Source organism: Ruditapes philippinarum, unplaced genomic scaffold, assembly GCF_026571515.1.
Source record: "Ruditapes philippinarum isolate M1 unplaced genomic scaffold, ASM2657151v2 ctg4437_1_1_1_1, whole genome shotgun sequence".
NCBI classification, from domain to species: Eukaryota; Metazoa; Mollusca; class Bivalvia; order Venerida; family Veneridae; genus Ruditapes; species Ruditapes philippinarum.
The window spans coordinates 73,800-92,371 of NW_026861652.1; the positions used below are offsets into that span (position 1 = coordinate 73,800).

General features: G+C 33.9%; 1 protein-coding gene across 1 annotated transcript in view; it reads right to left on the reverse strand.

The window, feature by feature from the left end:
• The window catches only part of LOC132716416 (acyloxyacyl hydrolase-like), a 40,831-nt gene that overhangs the window by 14,733 nt on the left and 7,526 nt on the right, over positions 1-18,572 (reverse strand). The window contains exons 7-12 of the mRNA XM_060699688.1: positions 17,032-17,102; positions 14,914-14,962; positions 13,892-14,035; positions 4,506-4,575; positions 3,991-4,113; positions 2,830-2,869 (exon numbers count right to left, since the gene is read on the reverse strand). Of these exons, the coding sequence (XP_060555671.1) occupies positions 2,830-2,869; positions 3,991-4,113; positions 4,506-4,575; positions 13,892-14,035; positions 14,914-14,962; positions 17,032-17,102 (497 nt within the window). The remainder of the gene's footprint in view (positions 1-2,829; positions 2,870-3,990; positions 4,114-4,505; positions 4,576-13,891; positions 14,036-14,913; positions 14,963-17,031; positions 17,103-18,572) is intronic.

The window sequence follows — 18,572 nt, forward strand, 5'->3', positions numbered from 1 at the left end:
TGATTACATGTAATGTGGACAAATATTTGCAGTTCATATTTTACATATTCTTTGGTGTTTGAAGATTGTTTTAGAAGCGTAATTATATACATATATAAAATTTCCCCTAAGTGTGGTAACAACCTTAATTACAACATACACTCAGGATCTTTAATAATGAGATGCAGAATCAGTATTCATGGGAAATAATGAAGGAGTAAGAGGTTAATACACGGCAGGAGAGGGCCGGAAGGTGATAATCGGCCCGCAAAATAAATAATGGACCCGAGGGCTTCTAAGCCCGAGGGCCATTATTCATTCAGGGCCGATTATCATCTTCCGGCCCTACTCTGACGTGTATTAATGTCTTTAATACACTTGGTAGATCTAATAGTAGCATTTTTAAAAAAAAAAAAAAAAGTTCTTTTGTTGAAATTCTTGTCTACTCTTCTACTGTTCTGTGCAGAGATGTTTACTGTTTGTGTGTTCAAAGCAGTAGAATCTATAAGAAGCAAGTTTTATTTTCTTTCTTCTTTTTTTCGGCATAAATTTGTCGTATTATTTCTTCAAATTTCAAAAGTAACAAAAATGTGTTTGTACTAAATACGCTTAAGCTCTCATAATAAAAATAAAGCGATTCGTGCTGACAACCTACTTTCACTTTTACAGTTAACTGTTTGATGACGTAAAATATGACGTCATTGTTTCAGTTTGTGCACGTGCACATGTTCTGCGGGCTGATAACTAGTTCTCGGCCCCGGGCCACAAACTCATAATAGGTCACGTGACACTCATAATCAGTTGAAATCATAGGCAATTTTGTTACTATATATAGTAACAAGTGTATTAATACCAATATTTTCAATGCAAATGCATACAAACATGTACATATATACAGGATATTAGGAATTTTTTATGCAGGAATAATAATCAATACATGCTATTTGTTGTTTTCAGAAACCATTTTCTTACTGATGACATTACATGTACATGACTTCTGAATTTTTGAATATCAATCATTATACCAATCATTACAATAAAAGAAAAATTGTTCATATCGCATTTTTTATTTACATTATAGCAATATGGACATCTCTATTACCATAATGCATATGAAGTAAATTCCATGACTTGACAGCAGTTTTCACTTGGTGAATACTGAGTGCCCAGTGCCACAAGTGTAGAGTTCCATTATTTGTTGTTTAAGTTTTATTTGTGCTACATAATATGTATGCACCATGCAACTTGATGTGATGTGCAATTTGAATAGGTCTTGTGTTACCTAATTATGTGCTATGAAATGTTTTACAAACTGTGTAAAAATTATGTGGAAAGAAACCTGGCCTTCAGGTATTTTTTCTTTCTTTCTGAGTTCTGTCTAAAATATCAGGATTTTCATTGGTCAATGTATATTCCATGGCAGCTTTTGACCAATCAAATACCTGAGATCTAAGTTTAATATATATCTTCCTCATACATTGTATATGTGTAGGAATATAACCTTTATAAGGTTTGTATTCTAATGTAATGTGTAATGTATGTGTTCTTTCTGTAATGTGCACTTTATGTACTTTATAAGGTTTGTATTCTAATGTAATGTGTAATGTATGTGTTCTTTCTGTAATGTGCACTTTATGTACTCTTTATGTAATGTGTAAGGCATGTATACTTTCTGTAATGTGTACTTTATGAACTCTTTATGTAATGTGTAAGGCATGTATTCTTTATGTAATGTGTACAGCATGTATTCTTTCTGTAATGTGTACTTTAGGTACTCTTTATGTAATGTGTACTTTATGTATTCTTTATGTAATGTGTAAGGCATGTATTCTTTGTATAATGTGTAAGGTATTTATTTGTATGGTATATATTCTTTATGTAATGTGTAAGAAATGCATTCTTTATGTTATGTGTAAGGTATTTATTATTTATGTAATTTGTAGGGTATGTGTTCTTTATGTAATGTGTAGGGCATGTAGTCTTTATGTAATGTGTAAGATATGCATTCTTTATGTAATATATAAGGTATGTATTCTTTATGTTATCTGAAAGATATGTTTTCTTTATGTAACATAAAGGGTATGTATTCTTTACGTAATGTGTAAGTTATGTTTTTTTAATATAATGTGTATTCTGTATGCTGACTTCACATGAAGTTTAACTGATATTTTGTTTTTCTTCATGTACTGTTTATTAAACCCTTATGTTAGATTAATGTTACATGTATATGTAAATTAAACTTCTATGTGGTGCCTTACCCCAAAGTCTGGCATGCAACCATCATTAAATGTGTAATGTGTAGTGTTCTGTGTAACCTTTATATATGTTGTGTTATATCTATGTACTGTTGTACTGTGTAAACTATATGTGCAAACAATTTTTGTGTAAGCAAAGTTTGTTGGTTTTGATATTTAATGATGAGCAAACAACATTTAAACATCCCATAATATCACATAGAATCAACCAGTTTACTAACTCTCATACAAAGCACAACATAGAATGTTTTAGAAAGCAGCAAGACTTCTGTGCTTGTTAAATTTTTGTACCATTCCATTAAAAAAACACATTCGCAGCCAAAATTTAGGGTTATATACGTCATAATTATGTACTATAATCACATACTTTACTTCATCATACATTGGACAGTCAAACTCAACATTAAAGACCACATTTAATTGAGAATAAAAAAATGGAAAAGGTTAGGCCCAGATAAAGTGGGTTTGGCTGTATATTTGCAACAGATTGAAGTTCATAAGTGAAAATCAAATGTATCTGGAATGAAAACTAGGAGTGATGAATGGGTGGTCTTTATATTTAGAGGTGGTCTTTAACATAGGTTTGAATATATACCTTTTTTCAATGGTATCAACCATTGAGCTAGCTCTAGCTCCTGATTAAAATATGAACAAAAAAACAATGAAAGAAAAAAATGAAAATATGACAAAAGTGCTATTCTAATAGAAAATAAAATGTTTTTTTTACAACATCTAGTGTATCATATTCTTACCATTCCTTAATTGATATCATGAAAAGGTGCATTTAAGTAAACATCAAAAGATTATATGATTTTTTTTTAAGTTTGGTTTTTAATATAATTACTTACAGAATTGATGTTATCCAGAACTCAGCAAATGCGGGTTTTTCCCAGCTAATCCGTAGGTACAAACTTTAACCGTTTTAGCTTCACTATGCACATAACCCATCACAATAGATCAGTCAACCTGTTGTGCTTATTATCGAAGCTGTTATTGTAAAAGTTTGTTTGTACCTACTGATACACTGGAAAAAACCAAAAAAATTCTTAATTTCCGAGATAACCCCAGTTACACAGAGCCATCAGTGATTGATTGGTAGTTTTTTTAGCCAAATTATGGAGTGAACCGATGACACCGTATTTAACACCGATATCACCTATTGGTAACCTGTTTTCCATTTATCAAATGCTATTGAGGAAAGATAAGTTTTATCGGTGAAAAATTACTAATTGGGATTTTTAAGCATGTTTAAAATTCTCGATCGGTGAAAATATTTTACAAATAACCGACAGCAACCTATATCACGAGATATGCAAGCTCTTAATCACCGATATCGCCGATCGGACAAAGATAACCAAATATGAATCACCGGCCATATCTGACGGAAAGTGTCCACTGATGACTAGCTATCAAACACCGATTAATCAGCGTAACGCCCGATTTAGCTCCGATTTACAAACGATAAAAACCGATAGTTTTTCAGCATTTTTATCACCGATCCAATCCCGTTTGAGTTCCTTTCTGTCACCGATGGCCGTTTACACAGAAAACCAGATGACAACCGATCATAACAGCGAGTAAATTTAAAATTAAATGACCGATTGGGGACTGACCGTCTCAGTGTAACTGGCCCTAAGACTATTAAGAAAACTGTAGGATTGTAGAGCAAATGACTTAAATACACAGCATTGACCTTCATCACTTGACCTTTAATTAAAAAATACAGATACATTAAAACACTAAAATCGAAACTTACCATTCACGGCAATGTTCTGATAATCCCTAAAGTTACATCTGTTCCGTTGCCATAGTCTCAGGTATAAAGAATCAGTATGACCATGTATAACTTTACTCAGTTCCTCTGTAGCATTCATAAATCCTAAAAATATCAGTAGAGATCTCAACTATACAAAGCAGAGGCTGCAGAATGTGATTTTATTCAACATGTTATTTAATCTACACTCATTCAATATCCATTCAATATAATAATAAATCATATTCCCTGGAAATAAAATCATTAAATGGCTGAATAGGATTTTCCCTGATTCTAAAACAAAATCAGATATTCGATGATCATAACATCCTTAAATGCTTAATCACGTTTCATTTTATATTATTTGTTTGATGCCCTATCACCTCAGTCTGCTGGTGAATATCACATCATATTCGATGGCTCACTTAAGTCAAAAATTGTATAATATTGCTCAAATATTGGATCTATTGAAACTATCTTTACTTTACGATCTTATATATACAAGAAAGTATCATTACCAGTTCCATAAGAGAGTTCCGGCCAATCAAGCTCATTTTCAGCAATGTACGGCAATGGCTCAAAGTTTGCCTGAAACAAACATAACAACAAATATTTCACAGGCCATGTTTCCTTCAAGTGATTAAAATGACAACAAATATTTCACAGGACATGCTTCCTTCAAGTGATAAACATGACAACAAATATTTCACAGACCATGTTTCCTTCAAGTGATAAACATGACAACAAATATTTCATAGGCCATGTTTCCTTCAAGTGATAAACATGACAACAAATATTTCACAGGCCATGTTTCCTTCAAGTGATAAACATGACAACAAATATTTCACAGGCCATGTTTCCTTCAAGTGATAAACATGACAACAAATATTTCGCAGGACATGTTTCCTTCCAGTGATTAACATGACAACAAATATTTCACAGGCCATGTTTCCTTCAAATGATAAACATGACAACAAATATTTCACAGGCCATGTTTCCTTCAAGTAATAAACATGACAACAAATATTTCACAGGCCATGTTTCCTTCAAGTGATAAATATGACAACAAATATTTCACAGGCCATGTTTCCTTCCAGTGATTAACATGACAAAGTGATGAAGAATATTTTTAACTTTTTACTATATACATATAAGGAAAACCTATGACCCCCGGGGCTGGGTCAATTTTGACCCAAGGGCTATATTTGACTACACAATGCTTCATGCCAATTTTCTAACCTCTAGCTTCTCAATATTCAGAGGAGAAGTTTTTTAAAATTTTACTTTATACATAGTATACATATAAGGAAAACCTATGATCCCCGGGGAAGACATATTTTGACACTAGGGGCAAAATTTGAACAACTATTGTGATGGAAATATAGATGATATTACAAACCAAATATCAGAGCTCTAAGCCGTATGAAGATATTTTAAGTTTTTACTATACACATGTAAAGAAAACCCGTTACCCCCAGGGCGGTGCTACTTTTGGCCTCAGGGCTATAATTTGAACAATCTTGGTAGAGTACCACTTCAAATAGCTTCACATCAAATACCTTACATCTAGCCTTTGTCAATTCAGAGGAGAAGAATTTTTAAGTTTTTAATATATACACATAAGGAAAATCTATGACCCTCACATGGCGGGCTTATTTTGACATTAGGGGCAAATTTGACCAACCTATTAATGATATTATATACTAAATATCTAAACTCTAAGCCATAAACCTACAGACAAGAAATTATTTTAAGTTTTACTATATACACATAAGGAAACTTATGACCCCAGGGTGGGGCAAATTTTAAAACCAGGCCTATAATTTGAACAATATTGGTAGAGTACCACTACACAATGCTTCACACCAAATATCTAAGCTGTAGCCTTTGTCAATTCAGAGGAGAAGATTTTTTAAGTTTTAACTATATATACATATAAGGAAAAACTATGATCCCCCCGGGGCAGGGCCTTTTTTGTCACTCGGGGCAACTTTGTTAGAGGACCTAAAGATGATATCATATATCAAATATCAAAGCTCTGGGTCATGTACATTCAGACAAGAAGATTTTTGAGTTTGCATTTTTGAAACTCCTTTTCTGGCCCCATGACCTACTTATGCAACAGTCCGGAACTATTTGCACAAGTTTGGCAGGGGATCAATTGGTTACTGTGCAGTTATTGGTTTCAGAGGATATGTTGTGTCAAGAAATTGTTCATGACGCATGACACACAGACACATGACGACAAACGGTGGGGGATTACAATAGCTCACCATGAGCATGCTGCGCTCAGGTGAGCTAAAAAATGTAAAAGGGACATTATTTAATTAACTCTCCTTACCACTGTTATGAAAGGAAGTGAGTTATTTCCCTTTCATTTCATTCAAAACCAAGAGAGGAAGAAAAAATAGCAAACTTTCCATCTATCTCGTCAAAAAGGAAAGAAACAGTTATTCTTGATTATTTTTACAAAATTCTGTTAAATACAACATTCAAAGTAAGTTTAAAACTTTATTCTAAATACACAGTTTCTCATTTATATAGAATAAATTATGTAAGAATGTAGTTCAGGCAATATTTTAGACACTGTGTTTTTAATTTTTGTGTCTCCTTTTCATCAATCTCAAAAAAATAAAATATTTGTTAAAATAAATTATGTATTTTAATTAAATAGAAATATACATAATTATGTTTTACATTATAATGTATTTTTTTCACAATATATTGTGGTGTTATATAAATCTAAATTTCCACATATCTGGTCAAATGAAAAGAAATATTGTTCTCTTGATTATTTTTAAGAAATCTTTATCCAAAATTCAAAGTAAGTTTTAAACTTTATTTTAACTCAGCTTCATTTATTATCATATATACTTATACCTGTTTATACACACTATTTGCCTTTTGTATTAAATGAATTATGTAAGAGATAGTTACATGAATAATTGAATGAGTGTTAAATTTTAGTGTCTCTCTTATATACAAATATTCAAATTTACGTAATAGATAAAAAAAATACCACAACCAAATAAAGAAAAATATGCAATAATCTTGATCAATTGATAACTTTCCGAACTTATTTATCTTATGTTTCCTAATGTCCAGATTAAGGACAAATTAGTAACAAGTAGAAGTATGTGATAAAACCAATTTGACTGCTGACCAAAACAATTTTCTCTTTTACTAATATATTACAGAATGTTTCAAGAACCTGACTGCAGAGAAAACTTATCATTGATGTTATCAGAGGTTTTACATGACATTGGTGTCAATGAAAGAATGGTGATGGGAAGGAGAAGAAACAGCATGCTGATGGAGACTATATGTAATATCACAGACAGGTTAATTTGTCAAAATGTAGCTTACTATAACCTAGGGAGTCAAAGTGAAGGTACAACTACTATAGGACTTGATTCAGACTTTGATATGCTATGCTGTAATCATGAAGCCAATATAATACAAGACTGGTCAGAGTGGGAACATGGCAAGAGAAACTACCTCATGATACAGGATGAGAACACTACCCCCGGGTATTGTTTCTTACAACGACTCAGACATGATGAACCTCTTCCTATCACTGTCATTCCTGATGAACACCATATTACTGATGGAAGAGGAAGAATATTGTTTAAAAACACAAGTATACATGATTTACTTCAGGGTGCGCAGCAGCAGCATGGACCATCTATTGCTGAACAAGGACAACCTGGAGTATGTGATCATGACTTGGTGCTTGCTTATCCGTGTAAATCATGGCCTCAATCAGCAACAGGTTGGTTACATAGACAGGGTATTGGCAGATGGCCAACACAAGAGATGAGAAGATATGCAGCCAATACTGGGTGTTTTGTTGTTGCAACTGGAAGTAAGGTCAGTCAATATCCTGAACTGGAATGGAGAATATCTACATCATCAGCAGAAAGATGTGTTATGTTTAATCTAAATATAACACAAATTAGGTGCTATGTACTATTGAAAATGATTCTTAAGTCCTTCCTTAATCCTCAAAATGAAATCAATATATCAAGTTTCATGTGCAAAACAGTTCTATTACATTGTATAGAAAACACAGAGTCACAAATATGGAAAGATAACAATTTATATACATGTTTAACATACTGCTTATTGAAATTACACAGTTGTGTACAGAATGACTGTTGTTCACATTTCATTATACCTGAAAATAATTTGATGGCAGGGCAATTTACCGCTGAGACAAAAAATGAACTTTCAAAAAATATTTGTGATTTTATACAGAATGATAGACAACGGTTACTTAGTATTGATATTGATAATCTTGGTTATAGACTTCAAGTTAAACTGAACAGGGTACCACATTATTTTCCTGCTTCCCTTGAAATATATGAACATGTTATGAAGACAGTATATTTAAACATTGCAAACCACATAAGTAAAATGCATAAGCTAGTTTTAGACCATTTACACAATAAAAACATTACAACAATAAGGCAACATATAGTTATATTGATGACATTCAGTGATAATGATAATAGATTAGAACATGCTGCATTTAAGTTACTAGCACCTTTTGTTTTTACCACATATGGATCTATCCTAGCATCATCCAGCATTAGTGAGAATAATCAAGTGCCACCTCAAGCATTGGTCTGGCTATCAGCTGGTTTAAACTCAGATATCTCATCTAGCAGACTTAAATTGGCTTCAGTGTTTTACAGTACAGGAGATATGGAGAAAGCTGAAATAATTCTGAGACACACAGAACAACAATATTATTCTTATCCTGTTTTACCTATCTGTCGCTGCAGTTTCAAGCTTTTCCCTAGAGTAACAGCAGAGTACCAGAGGATATGTCGTGAACAAAGTGAGGACTATTTCAAAAATATGACAGCTTTTTGTGTCATATTTATACAGGGAGAGATCAACTGTGTTCCTCATGAACTACAATATGAAATGTTCAGATCTACACAAGATGACATGATACACAGAGATGAGCATGATGACTATTGGATGGACTGGGCGGTAGTTGATTCTCTACCTTTCTTATACTTCCTACAATACAAGATCTACAGTCATCTACATAGACATCAAGATCAACAACAAGCACTTTGTAAACTTATAAGAACCATAGAAACAGATGAAAACCTACAACATAGAGAAACAGCTCTAAACATTTTAGGACAATGTATGGAACAAGAAAACAGACCTCAACAAGCATTAAACTGCTACATGCTTTCTCTTCAACAAAGGGCAAGGAACAATGTAGCAAGCATCCATATATGTAAGCTCCTTTCTGGCTTACTGGTTAGCCAATAAACTTGGATAAAAAAAGAAAAGTATGAAGACTTTAGTTTTCAATGATCATATTCTGCTTGTGTGTATCAAGCTTATTCAAATGTCAAAAGATAGGACTGTCATCACACTTTAGTACATATTATTTTGATATATCATTAAAACATGTGAAACTGAAAGAATGAATCCAACTTCAGGCATTTGAATATCTGACTTAACATTTTAGAGTCAAGAGCCTCTTGTGAAGAGGAAGATATTGCTTGTGAAAATAATTTTAAAGTTTAGTTGATAAGATGAAGTTTTTTTTCAAAGTTTTTTTTATACAGTAAGAAATTTTTTTAGCTGTCACCTTTATACTTATTTCATCTTTTATTGTTGACAATAATTATTAAAGTCTTCTTTAATATGTACCCTATATATATTGTCTTGTTTTTATTTAATAATTTTTTATTATATGTACCCTGTATATGACCCTGTTTAATGCACTGGTTACTATGGAAAGTCAGCAGCCACCAATGTCTCAGATCAATAAGAACAAGAACCAGTTGAACCGGGTGATGTTCCCTGAGAAGGGTTTGGACACAGGAAAGTATAAAAAAATGAACAAAGGGCAACAACTCCAAAATAAGGCAAGGCAGAGTTATGGTTTTTTCCACTGCACTTCTATTCAATGAGACCTATCTATCTATAAAGTTTTGTGATGATATCTCTTATAGTTTCAGAGTTATGTCCCAGGTAAAATTCAAAGTCTAAAAATGATCAAACGGCAATAATTCAAAAATTAGACAAGATTGTGTTAAGGTTCTTAAGCACTGCAGTTTTATCCAATGAGATCTATCCACCTACAAAGTTTCATGTTGATATCTCTTATAGTTTTAGAGTTATGTCCCGGACAAAAGTCAAAAAGTCAAAACAAACAAAGGGCAATATCTTCAAAATAAGGCAAAGCAGAGTTATGGTTCTTTAGCACTGCACATCTACCTAATGAGATCTATCTACCTATTAAGTTTCATGCTGATATCTCTTATAATTTAAGAGTTATTTCCCGGACAAAGTTCAAAGTGTAAGAATGAACAAAGGGCAATAACTCCAAAATTAGCCAAGACAGAGTAATGGTTCTTCAACACTGCACTTCTACCAAATGAGACCTATCTACCTACACAGTTTCATGTTTATATCTCATATAGTTTTAGAGTTCTGTCACAGATAAAGTTCAAAGTGTAAAAATAAACAAAGGGCAATAATTCAAAAATTGGGCACGGCAGAGTTATGGTTCTTGTTCACTGCACACCATCTCAATGAGATCTATCTACCTGCAAAGTGTCATGTTGATACCTCCCATAGTTTTAGAGTTATGTCCCGGACAAAGTTCAAAGTGTAAAAATAAACAAAGGGCAATAATTCAAAAAATTAGGCAAGGCAGAGTTACGGTTCTTGTGCACTGCACACCTACTCAATGAGATCTATCGTCCTACAAAGTTTCATGTTGATAACTCTTGTGATTTCAAAGTTATAGAGACTTTCAAAGAGAATAGCGGATGGACGAACGGGCAAAGCGGCGACTATATGCTCACCCTTCAGCGGGAGCGTAAAAATGTAACGGTCAAAAACAAAACAAGAGGGCCATAATGGCCTTACATCGCTCAGCTGATATCCATTTCTATTCGACTTCACACATTCTTAAATGCTAAAGTAGGTCATTAGGTGGGACCAATTTGGATCAAAGGGGCATCATTTTTTTTATTTTTATAGAGGTTCACTATAGGCAATGCTACATGTTAAATATCTAATCTCTCTAAATATAAATCTAGTATAGTTTCAGACAACCATTGCTATACAAATGTATGCTAGCAAAATATCAAAGCTTTCAGCAATTTAAATTCCAAGGAGAAAATTTCAAAGCTCAGGTTTCCTTAATAAGTCAATGTAACAAAGGTGAACCCTGAGCAGGGCTATTTTGGGTCATAGGGGCAAACACATTGACAAACATTTTAATTGTAAAATGTGCTTCTTTTAACTAAGTTTCAAAATAAGATGAGTCCTCACATTTTGTTGTGGTAATTTTTAGCAAAATTATTTCAACTTCCTGTTTCAAGTTATCTGTCAGTATTAATCTTAACTATTACAGTAAAACAGTAAATGTTCCGGAGTAAACTAAGAAAGTGTCCATACTAAGGACACTTAATTCTACTGTGAATTTTGGTCAAAATCCCGCCAGCAGTTTGACCTGTGAAAGCTGGACAAGATTTTTCTCTTTACAGATCTGACAGCCATTCTGTGCAGCAAAGCAGAACATGCCGGCTATATGCACAAAATGGTATGATACTTATCACTCCTGTGTCATTTCATTGAAAACCAACAAACATTTGTGGAGCAAAGTGGAACGTGCCAGCAATATGCACAACTAGGGACAGTATTGGTTTCATTAAAATCCACCACCATTTTGATCTGTGAAAGCCGGACTAGAGTTTTAATTTATAGCTCTGGCAGCCATTTAGTGCTGTGAAGCCGAAAGTGCTGGCGATATGCACAATAGGAATGGTACTGATCACTCTTGTGAAGTTTTATTAAAATCCAACCAGGTGAGCAGTTTGACCTGTGAAAGCCAGACAAGATTTTTATATAAAAGCTCTGGCAGCAATTTTGTGCAGCGAAGCAGAACATGCCCATGATATGCATAACTAGGAATGGTCTTGATCACTCCTGTGAAGTTTCGTAGAAATCCACTGTGAAAGCAGGACAAGATTTTTCTATGTTTAGCTCTGGAGGCCATTTTGTGAAGCCAAGCTGAATGTGCCCACAATATGCACAACAAGCGGTGGTAACTTCCATTCCCATGAAAATCATTGAAATCCTACCAAGGATTGAGTTTTTATATACATGAAGGTATATCCTAAAGAATGTTGTGTCTTAATATGAAGTCAATCCATTCATTAATAACAAAGTTATAGCCAGTTAAAGCAAAAGAAATAAAATTTCAATAATTATTACCTTTAAGATGAAGGTAATTTATGAGTGAAGGTCACGGTCTGTCTGGTTAACTTTAAGGTCTATCCTAAAATATTGTTGTGCTCAAATTTGAAGACAATCCATTCTTTAACCACTAATACCAACAAGAGCATCGCCTTAAATTGCCTTAAAAATTTGACATTTTATATGCATTATTTACAACTTATTGTTATTTAGCCACAGGTTCATTGCAGCCCGAAAAGTATGTCGAGGTGATGGACGAGGCAAGACTTGTCGGTTTTTTGTAGCTTATTGTGAAGTTGCAGTACATGAAAAACGGGCACATGACAAATCAGCACATAAATAAAACATTCTAGTGTTCCGTGGTATATATGTTTTCTAAGTGTCATACCTCCTTTCCTTATTACAATGAAATTTTACTGGATTGTTATCCGTCGCTGGTTTGTTTTTAGCGGAGAATGAACTGTGCATGTGCAGATAGGGTACAGTTCAGCAGATTTCGCAAAGAGGGTACCGATATGGATATGCACCGTGTGACCGCGAAGATGATTTTCAATCAACTTGTATGACAGGTGTTAATTACACAGCAGTGTGTTCTAACAGCCTTTGTATGCGTTAAATGTGCGATAAAATGCTTTAATTGTTACCATTCAAATTTCCATAGTGGTATTTGAAAGTAAACAGTTAGAACTACTTTCATTTGAGGACTTCGGTGATCCTGTGTCCAGTATTAATCATACAGGATATATTTACTTTAAGCTGTTTTAGTTATCACCCTTTCTTTTTGTAATGCCTTTTGTAACTTGCTTGTAAATGTCGAGAGTCAATGGCTAGAGATTTTGTCATTAAATTGAGACCTATTCATGAGTCAAAGTCCCGATGTGTCAAGTTTTTACGCAAAATTTTGATGTTGATACAAAATGACTTGTGTGACTTTTACCTGACAAAGGTAAAACCTGTGCATCATCTCATTATGGTTAACACTTTTGCAAAGTATAGTCCTTCCAAAAGTCCAAAAGATACAGACCGGACATGAAAACTCCTATATAAGTCTATATAAATCAATTAACCCTCGGGCAGGGCCAAGTTTGATCTTAGGAAGACCAAACTTGCCTTCTGCATACCGTTGCAATATAAGTAATATTCCTGACAAAAAGTTTCAATTTCTTTCTATCAGTTTAAAAGATACAGAGTGGACAAAAATATTTGATATTGATATAAAATAACTAAGTGTATACAGAGTAGACAAAAAATTTGATTTTGATATAAAATGAATAAGTGTGACCTTGACCTTGACCTGAGGAAGGTGAAACATGCTCTCTGCACATCATCTCATTATGGTTAACGTTTCTGCCAAGTAGTTTCAATTTCTTTTCGCCTGTTCAAAAGATACAGACCGGATATGAACATGCTAACAGATGGACAGACATACTGATCTACGTGCGACCAACTTGGGATTAAGGACCATTTCTATTGTTAGTATCTTTTGTTTAATAGAGGAACATTGGCCCCTTCCTTTATTGTTATGGAATTATTTCTATTATTCTCTTTTGTTCTGTTTACAGTTAAATTGCCCTCTAACCCTATTCGGTAGTGCAGACGGACAGACAGACTGACTGACAGATGGAGGCCATTCCTATAATTAAAAATGTATAAACTTTACCACTGATAATTCAGTAGAATTGAACCATTCTCTAGGCAGATGAAAGTGCGCACTAATTGAGTCACCCAGTACAGCTATACCACGAGGCTGAGACGATTCACAGAACATGTTCTCATATGGTACATTAGAAGCTGGAGTATGACCCTGTAAGACAAACACAAATATGTAAAATAAACATAAATAAGTAAAATAAACATAAATAAGTAAAATTAACACAAATATGTAAAATAAACATAAATAAGTAAAATAAACATAAATAAGTAAAATTAACACAAATATGTAAAATAAATACAAATGTATGTATAATATATTATAAATCTGCCTAAAATATTAAAAAAAAACCCACTCTTTTTATAAATGTTACAGGTAAATTTCTATTGATATCAACAGACATTTCCATGGGCCATGTGAGTTATTTATTGTTCATGAAAGTAAATTATAAACTTGACAGGAATTATGGCAAAATAAAAACTTCTTTTGTCTTTCACCTGTTCACTCACTATTGCCCTTGAAAGGGCATAATGTCACTTTCATAATTCCAAGTAGGAATGAACATCTCAGTAGCAATAACAAATCCCCTGTATGCCAGCCGGATGGCTTCCTCTCATGAAAGAAATCCACACCCTTGATGGGATTTGATTATTTGTTGTTTTTTATTACTTGCCTTCATGTCATTCAACATAACTTTCTTAAATGTGTTTCTACATAACTTAGATGTGTTTCTACATAACTTACTTAAATGTCTTTCTACACAACTTAAATGTCTTTCTACATAACTAACTTAAATGTCTTTCTACATAACATAACTACATGGCTTAAATATATTTCTACATAACTTAATGTCATTCTAATAACATACTTAAATGTCTTCCTACATTACTTAATGTCATTCTACATAACTTACTTAAATGTCATTCTACATAACCTAATGTCATTTTACAAAATCTACTTAAATATCATTCTACATAACTTACCTTATTAAATGTCACTCACTGTCATTCTTATCATTCTTAATAACTTACTTTTATTCCATTGCAGTTGGAGTCAATTTCTCTGTCACCATCTATAGGCCTGGGTGAAAACAGAAAATAAATCATTCTTTAACATGAATGAACAGGGGTGAAAAGTTTACAACAAATATCAATTTACATACAGTATTATGGCAGCCTGCATATAAAAGCCTTTTACCGGTATGTCTGTAAAAACATGTACCAAAGAATCCTGTCAAACTATAATCATGAAGTGAAATTACTGTTATTTTGAACATATGACCTTTATTCACTAATCTTAATAAGAAGATTGACATTTAGTTAAGCTGCACATTTTTAAACAAAAGAGTTCTGACCTATCAACATATAAAATACAAGTTCTTGTATGGCTGCATGGTTATATCAGTTGGGGCTTCACCCCTTAAGATTTGAATCTTGTTAGAGCAATGAGGGATTCATCCAACTATTACTTAAGAAATGTTCCATATTTCACCTATATGCTGAATGCTTGCAGGCATGTGTGTGTAACAGAGCGTGGATTAATGGGGTCTGGAAAGGTCTGATATGACTAGTAAAGAATCTGTTTTGTTTAAACATTATTTATTGAAACACATTGATGAAGTAAGCTATGAACTTATTTAAACCACTTTTGAATCTGCTTCCTTGACTTTTACTGTCCTTTTGTTATATGAGGAAACATTGTAATGACCTTACTAGGACATAAACCCACAATCCCTGGGTTCAGAGGCAGTTTCTATATCCATTAGACCACTGCTTGGCGCTCCTTAATGTCTGTGTTACTTAAAGCTATATAAACAAGAGCCATGTCAACATGGCCATCCCCCGCCGAATGTGTTTGCTCATTGGAAGAATGTATATGTAGTAGAGCGGAATAATTCCATTTTAAGAGGTCTTTTGGTAATGAAAACAGATGGCTATAATGATTACAGATTTGAAACCTATGTGAATACTGATGGCTGAAAATAACAAAGGGCAATAACTGAAAAATAATGCAGGGTAGGTTATCATTCTTGTGTGCTGCATGCCTCCTCAGTAAAATCTATCCAACTATGAAGTTTCAAGTTGATACCTCAAATACTTTTTGAGAAAAAAATTGAATTGAAAAATTAAGTATGAAAAAGAAAAAAGGGCAATAACTCAAAAATTATAAAAGGTAGAGTTATCATTCTTGTGCAGTGCACACCTCCTGAGTGACATCTATGCACCTATGAAGTTTCATTTTGATATCTCAAAGGCTTTTTGAGTTATGCTCTGGACAAAAATTAATTTTGAAAAATAACAAAGGGCAATTACTCAAAAATAATGCAGGGTAGAGTTATCATTCTTAAGCACTGCACTCCTCCTTAATGATATCCATCCACCTTTGAAGTTTCAAGTTGATACCTCAAATACTTTTTGAGGTAAGCTCTGGACAAAATAACATAAAAAAAACAAAGGGCAATAACTCAAAAATTGTATAGGGAAGAGTTATCATTCTTGCACACAACATTCCTTCTCAATAAGATCTATCCACCTATGACATTTCATGTTGATATCTCAAACACTTTTTGAGTTATGCTCCACTCAGGTGAAAAATTAGGTATGAAAAATAACAAAGGGCAATAACTCAAAAATCATGCAAGGTAGAGTTATCATTCTTGTGCACTGCACTCCTCCTCAATGAGGTCTATCCACCTATGAAGTTTCAAGTTGATACCTCAAATACTTTTAGAGATATGCTCCGGACAAAAATGTCGGACGGACGGACGGAAGGACGGAAGGTCGGACGGACGGACGGAGACTATTTCTATATCCTCCGCCAAAATTTTTCGGCGGGGGATAATAAACAATGCATATACAATGTACATTGCCTTGCCCCAATGTACATTAACTTGCCCCAGTGTACATTACCTTGCCCCAGTGTACATTACCTTGCCCTAGTGAACATGACCATGCCCCAGTGTACATTACCTTGCCCTAGTGTACAGTAACTTGCCCCAGTGTACATTACCTTGCCCTCGTGTAAATTACCTTGCCCCAGTGTACATTACCTTGCCCTAGTGTACATTACATTGCCAAAGTGTACATTACCATGCCCCAGGGTACATTACCTTGCCCTAGTGTACATTACCTTACTCCAGTGCTCATTACCTTGCCCCAGGGTGAATATTCCTTCTCTCATCATCACAATCTTTACCTCGCCATGAGTAACCCCTCAATGTCTGAAATAAAATAGTACAACCTTCATGAAAAAAATCATCTTTGTTAAACATATATTAAAAACAAGTTGCTGTTGAAAGCATGTCTTAAAAACCCAGTTTAATTTGCACCATTAATCTTTACCACAAAGCATCTTTATAGGAAAAGGCATATGTTTTTCTGTAAAATATTGTCCAACAACAATATTTGTAATTGTATTTATATGTCACTGCCATTTCAAGTGATTAATGTGGAGCAGTTACTTGTGGCAAAAAGAGCTTAGTATTGGAACATAATCCAAAGACACTAGAAACAAGGCTAAGAAAGTGGTCTTGATTCTCCAAAAGGGAGGTAATTATGAAAAATAAAGTTTTTATTATACCAGTTACATTCCCTTGATTTAAAGTCCTGTATCAATAGTTACGGAGTTGTGTGGTTAAAAACTTTTCAATATTTGTCTGTAAGTGCTATGAGTCCCATATAGTTTTATAAATCCCTCTTCTTATAAAATATGAAATAATTAAGCCAGTGCGGAACAGTATAAAAGCCAGCCCGCATAGCTCAATCGGTTAGAGCGCGAGACTTGTAATCTCGACATTGTGGGTTCGATTCCCGGGCTGGCCAACTAAAATTACTAATCAGTCTTTCGGATGAGACTTTAAAATCGAGGTCCCGTGTATGGGTGCTTAAACACTTGGCACGCTAAAGAACCAGGAGAAGCTTCTGGAATTGGGGCATCTTTCTGTATCTGTAATTGCACTATCCTCCAAAAATCTAAAATGACTAATACTCTCCTGGAGGACTCGCCCATATGGGCAACCGGTAGCGACTATAAATAAACGCAAATACACACACAAGTATATTGGGTATTCCTCCACAAATAAAAGTGCAAGAATAATCTTTAATTTTAACATTGTAAGTGTGACTTAAAACCAATAAACATCAACAATAAATTAATTGAAACAATACACTCAGAATGGCAAGGTCCTACCATTTGCAGTATTCCTCCACCAGTACAAGAGCGATCAGTGATCACATGTGTCGCCTCATTATGGCCAATTTCAAGTTCGGACAAGTTTTGTGACAGACAGACGGACAGTGCACAACTAGACTTGGTACTGATCATTCCTGTAAAGTTTGGATGAAATTGCACCAGTAGTTTATGAGGAGTAGTGGGGACAAGCTTTTGTTTATCTGGCAACACACAGAAAAAACACCTTTTTATCAAAGGGCCATAACTCGGCCAAAAATCATTCAACCGGAAAACCCGTGCAATATGCGCAAGGACTTGAGCTACAGATCAATCCTGTAAAGTTTCATTGAAATTGCATTAGTGGTATAAGAGAAGTAGTCCGGACAAACTTTAAAAATAAAAATTATTAAAGGGACATAACTCTGACAAAAATCATTGAACCAGAAAATTCTGACAATATGCACAACGGTTTTATTTTACCAGACTTGGTACTGATCATTCCTGTAAAGTTTGGATGAAA